This window comes from Triticum dicoccoides, chromosome 3B (assembly GCF_002162155.2).
Source record: "Triticum dicoccoides isolate Atlit2015 ecotype Zavitan chromosome 3B, WEW_v2.0, whole genome shotgun sequence".
NCBI classification, from domain to species: Eukaryota; Viridiplantae; Streptophyta; class Magnoliopsida; order Poales; family Poaceae; genus Triticum; species Triticum dicoccoides.
This window is the reverse complement of record NC_041385.1, coordinates 456511296-456528758: the sequence shown is the minus strand read 5'-3', so window position 1 is coordinate 456528758 and position 17463 is coordinate 456511296. Positions and strand designations below refer to the sequence as shown.

The window sequence follows — 17463 nt, the reverse complement described above, 5'->3', positions numbered from 1 at the left end:
ATTAGTTTGGAAAGTTAAGTAAAATATTTATAGATTTTTGTAGGTCTAGCATTATAGGCAACTGTAGATTGTGGTAATACAGCAACAACAACAACAACAACAACAAAGCCTTTAGTCCCAAACAAGTTGGGGTAGGCTAGAGGTGAAACCCATAAGATCTCGCAACCAACTCATGACTCTGGCACATGGATAGCAAGCTTCCACGCACCCCTGTCCATAGCTAGCTCTTTGTCGATACTCCAATCCTTCAGGTCTCTCTTAACGGACTCCTCCCATGTCAAATTCGGTCGACCCCGCCCTCTCTTGACATTCTCCGCACGCTTTAGCCGTCCGCTATGCACTGGAGCTTCTGGAGGCCTGCGCTGAATATGCCCAAACCATCTCAAACGATGTTGGACAAGCTTCTCCTCAATTGGTGCTACCCCAACTCTATCTCGTATATCATCATTCCGGACTCGATCCTTCCTCGTGTGGCCACACATCCATCTCAACATACGCATCTTCGCCACACCTAACTGTTGAACATGTCGCCTTTTAGTCGGCCAACACTCCGCGCCATACAACATTGCGGGTCGAACCACCGTCCTGTAGAACTTGTCTTTTAGCTTTTGTGGCACTCTCTTGTCACAGAGAATGCCAGAAGCTTGGCGCCACTTCATCCATCCGGCTTTGATACGATGGTTCACATCTTCATCAATACCCCCATCCTCCTGCAACATTGACCCCAAATATCGAAAGGTGTCCTTCCGAGGTACCACCTGGCCATCAAGGCTAACCTCCTCCTCCTCACACCTAGTAGTACTGAAACCGCACATCATGTACTCGGTTTTAGTTCTACTAAGCCTAAACCCTTTCGATTCCAAGGTTTGTCTCCATAACTCTAGCTTCCCATTTACCCCCGTCCGACTATCGTCAACTAGCACGGCATCATCCGCAAAGAGCATACACCATGGGATATCTCCTTGTATACCCCTTGTGACCTCATCCATCACCAATGCAAAAAGATAAGGGCTCAAAGCTGACCCCTGATGCAGTCCTATCTTAATCGGGAAGTCATCGGTGTCGACGTCACTTGTTCGAACACTTGTCACAACATTATTGTACATGTCCTTGATGAGGGTAATGTACTTTGCTGGGACTTTGATTGTGGTAACACAGATAGTGTGAAAATGTTGTGGACATCAGAACGTTGCCTCAAAGCAGCATCACATGTATTGCGGCCAGCCGGCCAGCAAGGTGTACAACGTGAGTTCTGCATAGGTAAGAGACGCCCAATGATATTCGAGCAAGGAGTTGGCTGGGGAAGAGTTCAGGAAGGAGATGACTTCAACTGGGAAAGATGAGTTAGAGATAGAACTAGGAATGCTTAATTCAGGACAGTAAGGATTAGGAAAGTATGGATTCAGATACACATATTAGAGGGTTTCCTAGTTAGAGACTTAGAGTGCAACACCTTGGGTGTCAAGTTAGGAAATATTATATACATGCAGATCATGTAAGGTTTGGGAATTGTCATGTGGGGCACGTCTTACAGACGTGGGCCGCGCGGCCAGGAGCAGCCGACGGCCGCATCAGGCAAGGCGCAGGCTGGACAGGAGTCCTGATCCGGGCACATTAGTTCCTAGACTAGTTTGTTTCGTATAGGTTTCTAGTTTGTTATTAGCCCATGGGGCCTTTATATATCAGATAGTTAGCACCCTTTAGGGACAAGCAATAAAGTTATTTCCTTCTATCTTCTCCTCCCGCATCATAGAGCAGCCAGGCAAAAACCCTAGCGCTCCTATCCACCGCGACTACGAACTACGTAGTCGAGGTCCTGCTGTCTTGGGCACCGAGGCCCTTGACAACTTGGTATCAGGTTCTAGGCGATCCTCCTCCTCGTCCACGCTCCATCCGCCGGCCGCTTTCCCCCCTGTGTCCGCGCCCAGCTCCCCGACATCGCCACAATCCGCTGCCGCCTCGGTCACTTCCGGCATGGCAGAACCGACCACCGCGGATCTGGCTAAGATGATCGAGGCCTTGACGGCCACGGTGACGTCCCTGCAGTCGTCCGTCACCGCACTCCAGAAGGACAAGTCCTCCTCTTCGTCCAGCGCTGACGCCGCCCATGATGGGCAGCACCACAATGATCGGCCGCCCAGGTTCCAGAAGATGGACTTCCCCAAGTTCGACGGCAAGTCTGATCCGCTCGCCTTCATCAACAGATGCGAGTCCTTCTTCCATCAACAACGGATCGCCGAGGAGGAGAAGGTGTGGATGGCGTCCTACAATCTCGAGGGTCCTGCCCAACTATGGTATATGCAGGTCCAGCGCGACGAGGGCACACCTCCATGGCGCCGCTTCTCCGGGCTGCTCAATCTCCGCTTCGGGCCACCGCTGCGCGCTAACCCGCTGGGCGAACTAATGGCGTGCAAACGCACGACGTCCGTCGTCGACTTCCAGGAGCGGTTTGAGGCACTCCTTCCCCGGGCAGGCACCTTATCCGAGACACAGAAAGTGCAGATCTTCACCGCGGGACTCCAGCCACCCCTCAGCCTCGACGTGGAGATCCATAACCCACAGTCCCTCGCCGTCGCCATGAGCCTCGCCCGCAAATTGGAGCTGCGCGACCAGTGCGCGCTTTCCGCCGCGCCACCGGTACGTTTTCCACAGAAGGGCATCCTGCCGACACCAGGACCACGCCTCGCGCCCCCCGCTCCGGCCCCACCAGCCGCACCTCGGCAGGGCCACAATCTGCCGGATGGACGCCCAATCAAGCGTCTCTCCCAGACAGAGATGGAGGAACGCCGTCGCCTGGGCCTTTGCTTCAACTGTAACGAGAAGTTTGGCAGGGGCCACAACCGCGTGTGCCAGCGCATCTTTCTCCTCGACTTAGCGCCGGACGACGACGACGACGACGCGGCCTCCGCCACTGATGATGCATCGCGGGCCGACCCTCAAATCTCGCTCCACGCGATCGCCGGCGTGCGCACGAGTGAAACCATGCAGATGCAGATTACTCTCGGAGGTGTCTCCCTCCTCGCCCTGATCGATTCAGGCTCCACCCACAACTTCATCGCCGAAGAGGCGGCCGCTCGTGCTACGTTACCGCCCCCCACCACAGAGAAGATGCGCGTCACGGTGGCCAACGGCGAGCGCGTTCCGTGCCAGGGCGCGTACCGCGTCGTGCCCTTCCGCATCGGCCACGAGGAGTTCGCGGAGGATTTCCTCGCCTTGCCGCTCGCGGGCTACGACATCGTCCTGGGCACGCAGTGGCTGGCGTCGCTCGGACCGATCCTGTGGGATTTCCGAGCCCTCTCCATGACATTCTGGCGGCGGGGCCATCGGGTGTGCTGGCACGGCATTGCAGGACCGGACGGGCCAGCCCTAAAATCATGCAGCGGCCGCGACTTCCTGGACGCCATCATCACCGAGTTCGACGGCATCTTCGCCGACCCCTCCGGCGTGCCACCGCCCCGCAGCCGCGATCACGGCATCACCCTGCTACCTGGTTCCGCCCCGGTGGCCGTCCGTCCGTATCGATACCCGGCCGCGCACAAAGACGAGCTGGAGCGTCAGTGCGCCGCCATGCTCGCCCAAGGTATCATCCGTGCGAGTTGTTCCGCATTCTCGTCCCCGGTATTGCTGGTCCGCAAGGCCGACGGGTCATGGCGCTTCTGCATCGATTATCGCGCCCTGAACGCCATTACTGTCAAGAATGCGTTCCCGATTCCGGTGGTGGACGAACTCCTCGACGAGCTACGGCACGCTCGTTTCTTCACCAAGCTCGATTTACGTTCCGGCTACCACCAGGTGCGGATGCGTGCGGAGGACATCCCGAAGACAGCTTTCCGTACTCATGACGGCCTCTACGAGTTTCTGGTGATGCCGTTCGGACTCTGCAACGCGCCGGCCACGTTCCAGGCCCTCATGAATGATCTGCTGCGGCCATACCTGCGCCGTTTTGTTCTCGTCTTCTTTGACGACATCCTCATTTTCAGCGAGACATGGGCTGACCATCTCCGACATGTGCGCACCGTCTTCACGGTCCTGCACCAGCACCGGCTCTTCGTCAAGCGCTCCAAATGCGCGTTCGCCGTTGAATCAATCGCATACCTGGGTCACACCATCTCCGCTGCAGGCATGGCCATGGATCCGGAAAAGGTGCAGGCAGTGGCGGACTGGCCGCAACCACGCTCGGCGCGCGCGGTTCGGGGCTTTCTCGGCCTTGCGGGGTACTACCGCAAGTTTGTCAAGGACTTTGGCGTGGTTGCCGCGCCCCTGACGGCCCTCCTTCGCAAGGATGGTTTCTCTTGGTCGCCGGAGGCGGCAGCAGCTTTTAACACCCTCAAGACGGCAATCACCACGGCTCCCGTCCTCGCGTTACCGGATTTTACACGGCCGTTCATCGTCGAGTGTGACGCATCGACGTACGGTTTCGGGGCCGTCCTTCTTCAGGACCACCACCCGGTGGCTTTCTTTAGCCGGCCAGCCGCGCCACGTCACCGTTCCCTGGCAGCGTATGAACGGGAACTCATCGGCCTGGTGCTCGCGATTCGCCACTGGAGGCCGTACCTATGGGGGCGCCAGTTTGTGGTAAAAACGGATCATTACAGCCTCAAATTTCTGCTTGACCAGCGTTTGGCCACCATCCCGCAGCATCATTGGGTTGGCAAACTCCTGGGATTCGACTTTACGGTGGAGTACAAGGCAGGTAGTACCAACACGATGGCGGATGCACTTTCCCGCCGCGACACGGAGGAGACGACGATCATGGCGGTCTCGGGGCCTCGTTTCGACTTCATCAATCGCCTCCGGCAAGCGACGTCCACTGATCCGGCGCTCGTCACACTGCGGGAGGATATCACGGCAGGTGCGCGGCAACAGCCTTGGGCGCTCTCCAACGGCCTCGTTACTTTCAACGGCCGCCTCTACATTCCGCCGTCATCCCCGCTACTCCAGGAGATTCTCAGTGCCGTGCACGATGATGGGCATGAAGGCGTCCTGCGCACATTGCATCGTCTCCGCCGCGATTTCCACGCACCTAACCTTCGCAAGACGGTGCAGGAGTACGTCCGCAATTGCGGTACTTGCCAGCGGTACAAGTCCGAGCCCTTGCACCCCGCTGGGCTGCTACTGCCGCTGCCGGTGCCCACGGGCGTGTGGACTGACATCGGCATCGACTTCGTGGAAGCGCTTCCTCGAGTAGGCGGGAAGTCTGTCATCCTCACCGTGGTGGATCGCTTCAGCAAGTATTGCCATTTTGTGGCGTTAGCCCACCCATACACGGCAGAGTCAGTGGCACAGGTGTTCTTCGCTGAGGTTGTTCGTCTCCATGGCGTGCCGCAGTCCATGGTCTCTGACCGCGACCCCGTCTTCACCTCCGCTTTTTGGCGCGAGCTCATGCGCCTCACGGGGACAAAGCTGCACATGACGTCAGCATTTCACCCGCAGTCGGATGGTCAAACGGAGGCTGCTAACAAGATCATTGTGATGTATTTACGGTGTCTTACCGGGGATCGTCCCAAGCAGTGGCTCCGGTGGCTTCCCTGGGCTGAGTACATATACAACACCGCCTACCAGACAGCAACCCAAGAGACTCCGTTCAGGCTTGTGTATGGCCGTGACCCTCCCACTATTCGCTCTTACGAGCCCGGCGACACACGGGTAGCTGCAGTGGCCAGGAGCATGGCTGAGCGCGACGAACTTATCGAGGACGTCCGCTATCGTCTACAACAGGCACAGGCGGTCTATAAGTCCTACTACGACAGACGTCATCGGGACATTCGGCATGAGGTGGGCGATTGGGTTTGGCTTCGCCTTCGACAGCGCGCCGCGTCCTCTCTCAACTTGCCAACCAGGGGCAAGCTCAAGCCACGATTCTATGGGCCGTACCGCATTTCAGAAGTGATCAACGACGTGGCATACCGTCTTGAGCTTCCGGCACGCTCGCGCCTCCATGACGTGTTCCACGTGGGCCTCCTCAAGAAGTTCTTCGGCATTCCTCCAACTACACCGCCGGGATTGCCTTCGATCCACAACGGGGCGGCTGTTCCAGAACCAGAGCGCGTGACTCGTGCGCGCCTAGCACGCGGCGTTCGCCAGCTACTCGTCCACTGGAAGGGTGAAGCAGCTTCGTCAGCTACATGGGAGGATCTTGACAGTTTCGTCGAGCGCTACCCCGCTTTTCAGCTCGAGGACGAGCTGCTCGTCGAGGGGGGGAGAGATGTCATGTGGGGCACATCTTACAGACGTGGGCCGCGCGGCCAGGAGCAGCCGACGGCCGCATCAGGCAAGGCGCAGGCTGGACAGGAGTCCTGATCCGGGCACATTAGTTCCTAGACTAGTTTGTTTCGTATAGGTTTCTAGTTTGTTATTAGCCCATGGGGCCTTTATATATCAGATAGTTAGCACCCTTTAGGGACAAGCAATAAAGTTATTTCCTTCTATCTTCTCCTCCCGCATCATAGAGCAGCCAGGCAAAAACCCTAGCGCTCCTATCCACCGCGACTACGAACTACGTAGTCGAGGTCCTGCTGTCTTGGGCACCGAGGCCCTTGACAGGAATCAAGCAAGAACAATAAATCTAATCCACAGTTATTCTCTCATCCCAATCTATGTCTACCCAGTCCCTCGCAGCCATGCTATCTGGTTATCTTCAGCATGGTAGTTATCCAGTTGTGAATCGAGGTTCCCAACAGAAAAATAGTCAGTAGTCTTACTGACATATTGCCCAGGCAAGTTCACTATCAAACCCAGTCATATAACCAGGAGGCATGCATGAATCAGGGAGAAAAGAAAAACAGCAGCCTGCTACAAGTTACAATCATGATTAAAAAACCAAGAATAACAATGTAGTTATAGTTACTGCCTTCCCTGGTTATCCCAGTCAGAGTCTGACTCTAGTACATCGGCCACTGTTAATGTATATTTGATTCAAATCATATTTCAATTTATTTAAAAAGGGACCATATGCAAACCAGTTTGGCCACTAGCTGGATAATATCTGGCTCTTTTAAATATGACTACACATTGTTAACAATCCTGACCGGTATTTGCAAAGTATTAATTCACCGTCTGAAATCAGTCCACTAACAAAATTATGAAGTGATCCTAATAGGTAGGCAAGTTATATCCTACCTCCCAAGTCGCAACTACCCCTAGTCCAACAAATATACCCAGTGGAACTTTCTTAGCTTCAAAAGAGATGAGACATGGCCAAGTATAACCCCTAACACAATCAATGTATTGCTGCTGTCGCAGTACTCAGAAACTTGACATGATGTGCGACCTCCATTGCATATAAACATTACCTATGGGGTTCTAACCCATCAGTCATAGTTTTGCATCAAACATCTGATAAGAGTTTTTACTGACACCTAAGGTTCACTGCTTTCTCTATGTTGTTAAATATACTGTTATAGTCATCACCAATCAACAAAATAATGTTAGTATTATTTCTGTTGCCAAACATTAACTCCGCTGGAATAACTAAAAACAGCACTCTTAATTTCACTCATGTCAGAATAACAGCAGACTCACAATTATACAGAACTATCATGCTGTAAGCTATTTGCTCATACAAAGCATACCAGCGAGTCAGTGAGCAGTCTGAATGTACATCCAAACCTGCTAATATTTGTCAACCTTGTTTCAACTTGATGGCTTAATTGAGTTGTAATACATAATACAATGAGATTTGAGAAGGCATCATCATTCATCTAGTTCTACAGATTCCAGCATCAGTAACAGTAGTCCTTGTCTACAACAGAGCCACTTAATTAACAGAAGATCAATTGCTCCACTTCTCTTCAACCAATCCATATCTCACACCGACTACGCAAGCCCGCATTGGCGCATTCCACTGCCAACCATGACCGATAAAGGAGATTTATTTGCAGAAGGCTAGCGTGAAGTTGCATCGAGGATGAGAAACAGAAGACTTGCTAATCTTGTGGTATGTACAGAACTGGAGGTGGGTCAGCTCAGAGCAAAAATCCTAAACCGCGGCATCTTTAGCATGGACAACACATTGTATTTTTATCTGCCCGCATGATCACATCAACTGGGGATCTGAACGAGCATAGAAATCGTTCCAGGTAGTGAGCAAACACATAGTCTTTTAAAGCTGCAATGAAGTGTGGTCCCTGCAGTGAGATCTTGTGGCATCAAAACACCATCCTTGAAGAAAAAACTTAATGATTGTCCACATAAAGAATGCCTCTCCTTATTACTGGCTTCGGCCTCTGCACTGCTTTCCAAGTGACATGCACAATCCCTTGAAACAGAACTAACATCACCCTGACAAACACAATGCTCTGAGATGATTTCCAGATAACGCTTTTTTCCAATCTCTTCTTGACAACCAACTACACCTTGAGAGCTGTGCCATTTTCTAACTGTTGCTAGTAGATTCAGTGAGCAAGATGAGAGAATGTCATGCATATCATCAACGGTTAAGCAATGCTTATTAGATCGTACTGAATTTGAAAGAATATCATGAGACACCTTATAAACAGCACGGAAGCATGAGGAGCAACATTCATATAGACATGAAGATTTTGGAACTGAGAGATTATTTCTTCTATCTTGCATTTGACCATTAATCGAATGACCTGACCCAACATCATTAAGAGGAAAGCTGGTATTCAGCTCATTACCACTGCCATGAGATTCAGAAGACATCGTCTTCTTTGATACTTCTACACTGTCCATAGTAGCTGGGCATGCACTTAAATTTTCTGCCCTTTGCATATTATTGAAATCTTCAACAGATTTAGAGAGGCTTTCAGATCTTTGAATATCTGGCTTGCATTTTTCTTTACCATTGGTTACTCTGGACATTTTCCAGCCGTTGTTTACTTCACCAGATCCTCCATCATTTATGACTGGATCTGCAGATGTAAGAGCACCTTTGTGCGCATCAGGCGAAGCTGAACAGAGAAGATCATGTTCCACTGCATCCATCCTGGATATAGATGTCAAATGATCATTACCAATGTTGCAGACCACACTATGAATTTCAAGTTGGTCAGGACCTTGTTGAACTGGCTTATCATGCATCTCACTAGGACAGGAAGCAGGGCCAACCAGATGGTCGTGTGACTGTTGGGCTGAATTGTCTTGGACGTGGGGAAAGCCGCCAACAGGACCAGCCAGTACATTGCTTTCTGTAGCGTAACTGGTACTTTCACACTCTCTTGTGCATGACTTTCCTAGACTTGCTGTCTCTGTACCTAATGCTCTTGTCCTAGTGTCAGGATGTAATCTGTAGATGAAAGCAAAAGGAAGAAAACAAAGGTCAGTAAAATTCGTCACAGGATCAGCAATATTAAGTACCAACATGATCTTGCTGGCCTAGCGCACCTGACTTAAGAAAAAAAAACAATACTGGCAATCAATAGAAACATGAGACTGATTCGTCAGGCATACCTTTGGAAGGTGTACGCCCAGCTGTTCACGATGTCATCCAGATATGCTACTTGAGATAGAATATGGAAGTACCGATATCGACTTTTCTTTTCCAAAATTTTAATTCGGATCTGCTCAACTAACAGTTCCAAAACCTTTCTCACCTCAGCACAGACTTCCATAACAGATGCATAGACACCTCTATATGCTAATAAACCAACAGCAACCAATCCTCTCACACAAAGGGACTTCTCCTTGCCCTTAACAACACTGTGTCCTTCAGACAATGATTTAACGGATGAGGTGCTGCTATGTAATAAACAGGAGTTAAACGGCCAGCCTTTCCATGGTCCATTTATATCAGTGCAGGGGCCTTCCCGCAGTTTTGAGGTAACCCAACAGAGTTTAGAGAACTGTGGGTGCTGCAGTATCTGAATTCCGAAGGCAATAATAGAAAGTGATTCATTGCCCTTCATAGTTCTGCTAGAAGGATTTCTTGAGACACTCTCGTGAAAATCAAGTTTCTCAGGATCTTCCTCTTTATCTTTCACATCAGATGCTGATGGCTGTAGCTGAGCACTGCACGTGGCCAGTTTTGTAGGATATGAGGGCCGTTTGTCAACATACAAAGAAGACTTCGCCAATATGATGGATTCCTGGTTCTCACAGGATTTAGATTCATCTGGTGCACTAATTTCCATGGGCACAAAGACTTCTTTCTGTTCATCATGATTGTTATGAGCCCTGTCATGCAATAACTGAACATGATGCTGAATTAAGTCATGTGATAACCGCAAAGCGCATGAATTGAGCACCTCATCCCAGCTAATAGAGCTGTCAACATTCACAGAGAATCTTGGTACAGTGTGTTCTGAAGAACTAAGACATTGATCTACAACATGTGTGCTGAAGAAATGCTTGACTCCGCATGGAAGATCTTGGAACTTCAGCTCACTAGTGGCCTGTAAGTGAATTATCAGCTACATATCCCATTTATATATAATCAGGTCAGCTAATTACCACTAAATCTCAAGTCCAAATAGTGATGGGCAATCGCCAATGGTGAGAACATTCACCGTGTTCAACATGAATATGAGATGAAAGATAAACCAGCAAGGCAGCAACAAATGAACCAACCAGCTCTTTATCATTTGCACAAACAGACCAAATAACATATACAAAACTGAGCACATCACTATTGTTGCTATTAAGATCCGTGGGGGAACTGCTGCTATACAATGTTGCACGATCGAATTTGAGCAATCACTCCCAGCTACAAACTACTTGCTACTAACTTCTAGAGCAAATTGGGGTTAGTTTGGCAATGCAGTGACTTTTAGGTTACGGTTTTGTTTATTAATTCCAGATATTTTCTGTAATTAACTAAGAGCCATAGCAGAAATATTTTACAATGATTGGTAAAGATTCTCTCAACTAACTATATGTTGCAGCATGGACTGATCACAACCTTTATGTCATTTTAAGTTTGTGTTGTAAGGCCCAAAAGCATGATTTAACAAAGATAAATACAAAATATCATTTTCTTAATAACAGTTTTAGTTGTTTTTAGTTAGATTATCATATAGAAAGAAATGCAAACAAGGTGATAACATTGCATGACTACAAATCCTCAGAGGCGCACTCATTGTGTTAATGAACTTAAATGCAGTTTTTTAGCCATGAACTTACCATGCACATTCCTTTGTGACATTTTATGGAGGACAGTACGAATATGCATACATATATACAGAAAATCTCAAGCAAAAAGGAAGTCAAAAGACATGGCATGAAGAGTGGAGATGAAGCTTACCAGAACACTTATGGATACAGATGCTGATAATGAACCCATCTGATCAACCAAAGTATTCCAAACTTCTGAACATTTTGGCATGCTTTCAACTGGCGAGGAGGCCAACTTGCTTGTACCCATGTTGCGCCCATGATCTTCTGTTTCCTGTTCATGGACCGTGTTGACTGCCCACAAATCAATTCTAGGCATGTAGATTATGCACCTTCCAAGGTGTAGACCTTTCACTGGTCAAGGAAAAGCAGAAACAAACTATGGTTACTCACCTATATCCATTGGAAACAAATGAAAGATACTAATAGAGTACTAGATGGATAGTCAATAGATCATTGGACATCAACTAAAAGAGGAATTGGGCATAACATATAGTTTACCTATATATAAAACCATAAAGGCATTCTCCTCACATTGATTGCCTTTGGAATTTGTATAGGGTGACAATGGCTTCTAAACTCACATGATGTGGCCAAAAAAGGATAATGGTTCAGCTAAACTAAGTCTGCTAATTTACATCAGGCCAGATATGGGTTGGCAACTTTGCATTAAATTCAATCTATAAAGAATCATCATTGCTATGGTGCATCAATCTTCAGCGCATATATTCAGTAACTTGGCAATGTGCAGCTCAACTGAAATGAATTCAACCTCAAATGGATAAAACAACTTGAATTGTCCAGTGTAGATACATATTAGCTACATGCTCAACTCGCTTTCTAATATGTGATGAACTCTTCACAGAAAAATGCAACTTTGATCAGCAGAAAGATCCAACATCGGGTGCATGACTATCTTCATATAGCTAATTTTCTTGATAAAACAAGTTTTTTGTTTTTACTACGTGTCAACTGCACAGTGCTTGTGAAAAGTCGGTTGGTTGTGGATGACCAGCTGCCCATATCAGATAAGAGTAGCGCATGCACATCAGTGAAGCCCAATAAGATAGTTATCTATAATGTATTTGTCTATTTAAATATTCCTGAATACATGACCGAAGGTTACATCCAGGAAAGCTCCTACTTTCTACGTAACATCCAAACCTGTTTAGACAAGACAGAATATGTTGTTGCGTTATAACTGCAGAGAATACTAATCCAAAGTCATGGCAGTGTTCTCTATGCTGCTGCAGTTACTGTGCCGCGGGCAACAGCAAAAAGGGCAGCCCCAGTGCATGTAGCTCCCGCTTGCGCAGGGTCTGGGGAAGGGTCCGACCACTTTGGGTCTATTGTACGCAGCCTTTCCCTACATTTCATAATGACAGGATCTGCTTGCAAAGTGAACAAATTTAAGCCTAAAGGAAGTGGTTGACTTATCATCGATTCTTATACAGATAACTTCTGAGTAGGCATTAATTTCACATACTCACGAGTCACCTTTTTTAGATGGTGGAGATTTTATTCATCCCCAGCCTCTGTTGCATGCATATGGACAGTACAAATGAAAAATAAAATACGCAGGCAAAGAAATTGACACTCAAGGTACAGGAAAAACACAGATGAAAAGTTAACTGCTAATTTCTCAGTCAACATTTCAGAAGTAAATGGAAATAGAAGTAACTTACACAGAATTTGTGTCAATCCATTAAGGATGTCACCATTTCCCTCCTGTGCCATAGTTGCAAGATCAAGCTTGTGTATTACAGTCTGACCCACAAAACCATGAAGAAGGCAATGGACTAGATGTTGTTGGCCTGATCTGGGTGCCCCAGCAACTAAAGCTCGAAAACCTGCTAACTTATATGCTAACCCTCCTTTGTTCAGAGAACAGGTGGAACTCAACCTGCGGTCATCAAACTTCTCATGTTGTTTGTTTTGACTTAACAACATTGAACCATGATTTCCTAGTTGAGATGCTGTAAGACCATAGCTTGACAAGATTGATACAATTTTATTTCCAACATCTTTCTGCTGTATCAAAGAGGGAAGATAGGAAGACCAGAAAGTGTGAGGTACGTTGTTCTTTTCCATAGACGAAAACACCACTGCCTTTATAGAGGAAGATGCCTTCAGAAGAGACGAAGGTAACCAGATCCGTTCATCCAAACAGAGGGAAATAAGGAGGTGAAGTAATGGTTTAAGAAGGCATGGTAAAAGATAGGAATCAATAGGAGCGGAAACTAGATCATTTGCAGCAATCCCTGCTTCCCTTTGTGAACAGGGTGGGGGTGCTGCTGCAAGAGCAGACAACCAATCCCTTTCCTCCACGGTGATTGATGGTAGAGGAAGTCGTCCATGTTCAGTTCCTTTCTCAGCGAAGCGTAAGATATCTTGCAATGGGCAAGTCCTTTTCAGAGCATTTAATGCAGCTTGGGTACAAATTGCCTGCAAATCAGCACCAGCGTATCCAATAGTTTGGCTTGCAACAGCTGAGAGGAATGTGCCTGAAATAGGACTAGGCCAGTTTTTTGTGTGTAACGAAAGAATGGCAGACCTGGCCTCTAGGGTGGGGAGCGGAAAGTATATCTCACGATCAAACCTTCCTGGTCTCCTAAGAGCAGGGTCTATAGCATCAGGACGATTCGTAGCCCCTATAACTATAACTGAGCCACGCGATTTCAAGCCATCAAGTAACGAGAGCAAAGTCGCTACAACTGAATTGTGCGTCTGGTCTTGTTGTCTGGATCTACAAGGTGCTAAACCATCCATCTCATCAAAAAATATGATAGAAGGTTGGCATTTTTCAGCTACCTGGAATAGAAGTCTTAACTGCCTCTCAGCATCCCCAACATACTTGCCCAAACAATCAGCACCTTTTCGAGCAAAATAAGCAATCCTTCTGTTACCCTGAGAGCATGCCCCTATTAGTGCCCGTACGACAAGTGTTTTACCAGTACCAGGATGACCATGCAGCAGAACACCTCTTGGTGGTGTAAGACCTAAAGAGCTAAAGAATTCAGGATATAGAAGAGGCAGTATCACCACTTCTTTCATGCTCTGAATAACATCACTAAGCCCAGCAACAGATTCCCATCCACCGTACGCCTTGTCATTTTCAGAAGAACCTCCTATGTAAACAGGTGCAATCCTCAAAAGATCTCTGTTTAGCCTCTTCCCCTCACGTTTCAAGAACTCTTCATCTTCCCCACAGTTCTCTAACCATTTCTCTTCAGCCTCTATATCCTTTCTCCACGCATCATGTGACAACTTTCTGATATTGGCCTTCATCTTCTTTATCTTCATCTTCCTGAGCAGTTCAGCATATTTATCGCCTTGAGGTTGGAAGAGATGCCGATGATCATTGCAAGTTATAAGAAACTTCCGGTGATCAAATATGCAGGCTTCTGTTCGACTACAAGGCTACAGAATCGAGACGGAGAGATAAATAATACATATTAAAGAGAAATAATAGAATGATGAAGTGCAGCCTAAGCATAAAGTAATTACCAAATGGTAGGTTTTTGGACACCGGTCGACACGGCACCCAATAGTTGCTCCAGGTCTGCCACACCGACTGCACTTCAAAAGCCTTCCACGGCAAAGTGCTGCCCTTACATTTTTTAGGCACCCCAGACCAGCAAAGTAAACCTGAAATTTAACACCCAAAAAAAAAATCTCAGCATCACTAACATGGTGTATATGGATGCATTCAGCTGTTTTTATTGGCAATACATTCTATTGGAATTCAGTAAGTAATCCACAGCAACCAATGCTTATCCATAACCAGTTAACCACGTAGTGGAACATACTATTTTCAGGAAATACAATCATGGTGATAAAGAGGGGGTTATTGAGGAAGTGAGCCTAACTAACTTGGGTGAGGCCATGAGAAGGTGGATGTACAAACCCACAACCTAGGTTCAAGTTCTCGCGGACGCAGATCTGAGCTCCTATTCATATTGTGGGGCCTTCCCCTACAGTAAGGGGGGGGGGGGGTATAGACAAGGACATAGCTGCATGCCTTCCTTAATAATAGAGCTAAAGAACAGCAATAATAAGCAACAGAAGAAAGAAGTAACTCAACATACACATTCATATAAATACATAAGAATTTGAAACACATTGCAGGAACTGACCTCGGGACTCCAAACTGCACAATTCTGATGAACCCAGACACGGGCAATCCCAAATCTATCATGTATTGGACCCAGTAACCTTCCGAGCCATCCAGGATCGTCACTGAACCCATCCCATATATCATAGTTGGGCTCCTCTGAAGGCATGGCACCCTCATAGGCTTCATTCTCGCTGTCAGCAGTATCATGCAGTGCAACCTTGGGTGGTCTCCCATCAGTCCCTCCTCCACATAGCCCACACCTCCTTCCTTCTTTAACATCTACAACTCCTCGTTTTTCATCTGAAATTAGAGATTTTCCGACTCTCTCGTTCAGAGCCTCCTCAGGCAACGCTATATTTGGGGCATCATCCATCTGTTCATCCTGCTGGACCTCTTCCACTTGCTCATCAGGACCATCAAGTTCCATTGGCTGCTCATCAGGAAGGTTGCTCACTTCTGCAATCTGCCCATGGTGCACATCGAGCTGCTCATTCTCCCCTAAATCGCCGAACTCAACCTCATCAGTATTCTCATCACCATTTTCTCCTTCTAGTACAGGTAAATCCAACTGTTCAGGTTTCTCTTCACCCTGCAAACTATCATCCTCCCCCACTTCCTCCATGTTGCCTTCGTCTAGATCAGTTCCCACACCAATTGCTTCTTCCTCCTCGTCACACTCATCACCTTCCTCCCCTGCTCCTTTTTCCTCACCTTCCTCTTCTACTACAGTGACACCCTCAACAGCCTCGTGAGTTTGTACACTAACATCGATGGTTAAATTGATCTCGCCCTCTCTGATTTCCCTCCCACGCGATGACAAACCTCCGCTCTCCTCGCCCCCCTCTTCCTTAATCCCCTCTTCATCTTCGTCTTCATCTTGGAACCACAGGGTCCTCACTCGCCTCCCCGCCCCGGCCTTCCCCTTTGCCCTATCCCGCAGCCGCGAGCGCCACGCCGCATTTCCCCCGCCATCCTCCTCATCCTCCTCGCCGTCCACTGCTCGGGCAACCGCCTGGCCCCGTGCCCTACCCTTGCCTCCCGTCCGCGGGCTCCCACTGGGCCCGGCCACGCCCCCGCCGCGGCGGGGCCTCATGCGGCGGGGCGAGGGGGCTGGCGAGGTGTCGAGCGTGACCGGCGCGCGGCGTGACCGTGTGCTCCGGCGGACGGACTCCGGGTCGGAATCCTCGCCGCCGCCGCCGCCGCCGCCGCCCCCCGGGGGAGGCGTCGGCGCGACGTCGCAGATGGCGTCGAGGCGTTTCTGCTTCTTCCGGCAGCGGGGTGAGGCGGCAACGCCGCGCCGCCGCTTCGGCATCGACGGAGGCATCGTGAGGGAGGGGGGAGCGATCGCAGACCGCGTGCTAAGCGAGGGTTTTGGGGGTCTCGCTCGCTCAGCCTCCAGAGTCCAGACGGCTGTGGGTACGGCGGCGCGGCCAGTCGAGGGGAGGGTTACGGGGAGGGCAACTGATGTCAGTCTCAGGCACAGATTTACAGTTACTGATAGGTGGGTCCCATGCTTTTCTGGGCTCGTCTGCCAGTGCGGCTAAGGCTGGTCACAATGGGCAAGAACATAAGCTAGTAACTTATACACTTCCCTAGACTATGTTACTACGTCCATAGTGGGTAGGAACATCTGTGTAGTGTCATACAACGATGCATTTATTAGGTTATAGACTCATTGTTTTTTGAAGTGTGTGATGTTCCGGTAACTTAGCTAGTTACCACAAGCACATCTCTCTTCATTAAATATGTGCCACATAAGCAAACTTATATTGAAGTGTGTGATGTTATTCCTAATTTCCTCCCCATTGTGACCAGCCTAAGGCCAGGGAGCGGGTGATGCAATGCAATGGCTCTTGCTGCGAATTTTGCATTTTGCAAGACGCCCAGTCAAAACAAAACAAAATGAACTTTTTTGAGCCTGTGAGTTCGGAATGTCAATGGCGACCACGGAGGATTAGAGCAACTCTAGCACATCCCCTATATCCTCGCCGGACCATATAATTTCCACGGTTTTACAGTATTTCACATTTTTACGGCTGGCCCCAAGCTCGATGTCTGGGCCGGGCTAAGGACTCACTTTCCAGCCCACAGCCCGGCCCGTATCCCGGGAAAAGCTCGACAAAACATGATTTTAAGTTTTTATATAAATATAGGCATAGAATTATAGTATTAATCTTCGAAAACATGATTCATTGACTCGCGTTCACCGTTTTAATAAGTTGTTATGTAGGTGAAACTAATTTGTGCAATCAATTTGATTATCTCAAAGCAATTGA

At 48.6% G+C, this 17463-nt stretch overlaps 1 protein-coding gene across 1 annotated transcript; it reads right to left on the bottom strand.

Moving 5' to 3' along the window:
* Positions 1-7617: 7617 nt before the first annotated feature.
* On the bottom strand, positions 7618-16615 carry LOC119276501. Its single transcript, XM_037557571.1, has 6 exons — positions 15207-16615; positions 14578-14718; positions 12756-14490; positions 11201-11424; positions 9412-10352; positions 7618-9247 (listed from the first exon to the last, which is right to left on the bottom strand). Exons 1-6 carry the CDS (start codon positions 16509-16511, stop codon positions 8041-8043), a joined length of 5553 nt encoding a protein of 1850 aa, XP_037413468.1. The 5' UTR covers positions 16512-16615; the 3' UTR covers positions 7618-8040.
* Between the last annotated feature and the right edge of the window lie 848 nt (positions 16616-17463).

Coding starts and splice junctions, on each gene's coding strand:
- LOC119276501 (XM_037557571.1), bottom strand. CDS start 16,511: ATGCCTCCGTCGATGCCGAAGCGGCGGCGCGGCGTTGCCGCCTCACCC. Junction 14,719..15,206: donor GTGCAGTTTGGAGTCCCGAG/GTCAGTTCCTGC, acceptor GTTAAATTTCAG/GTTTACTTTGCTGGTCTGGG. Junction 11,425..12,755: donor TGGATTGACACAAATTCTGT/GTAAGTTACTTC, acceptor TTCCTTGACCAG/TGAAAGGTCTACACCTTGGA.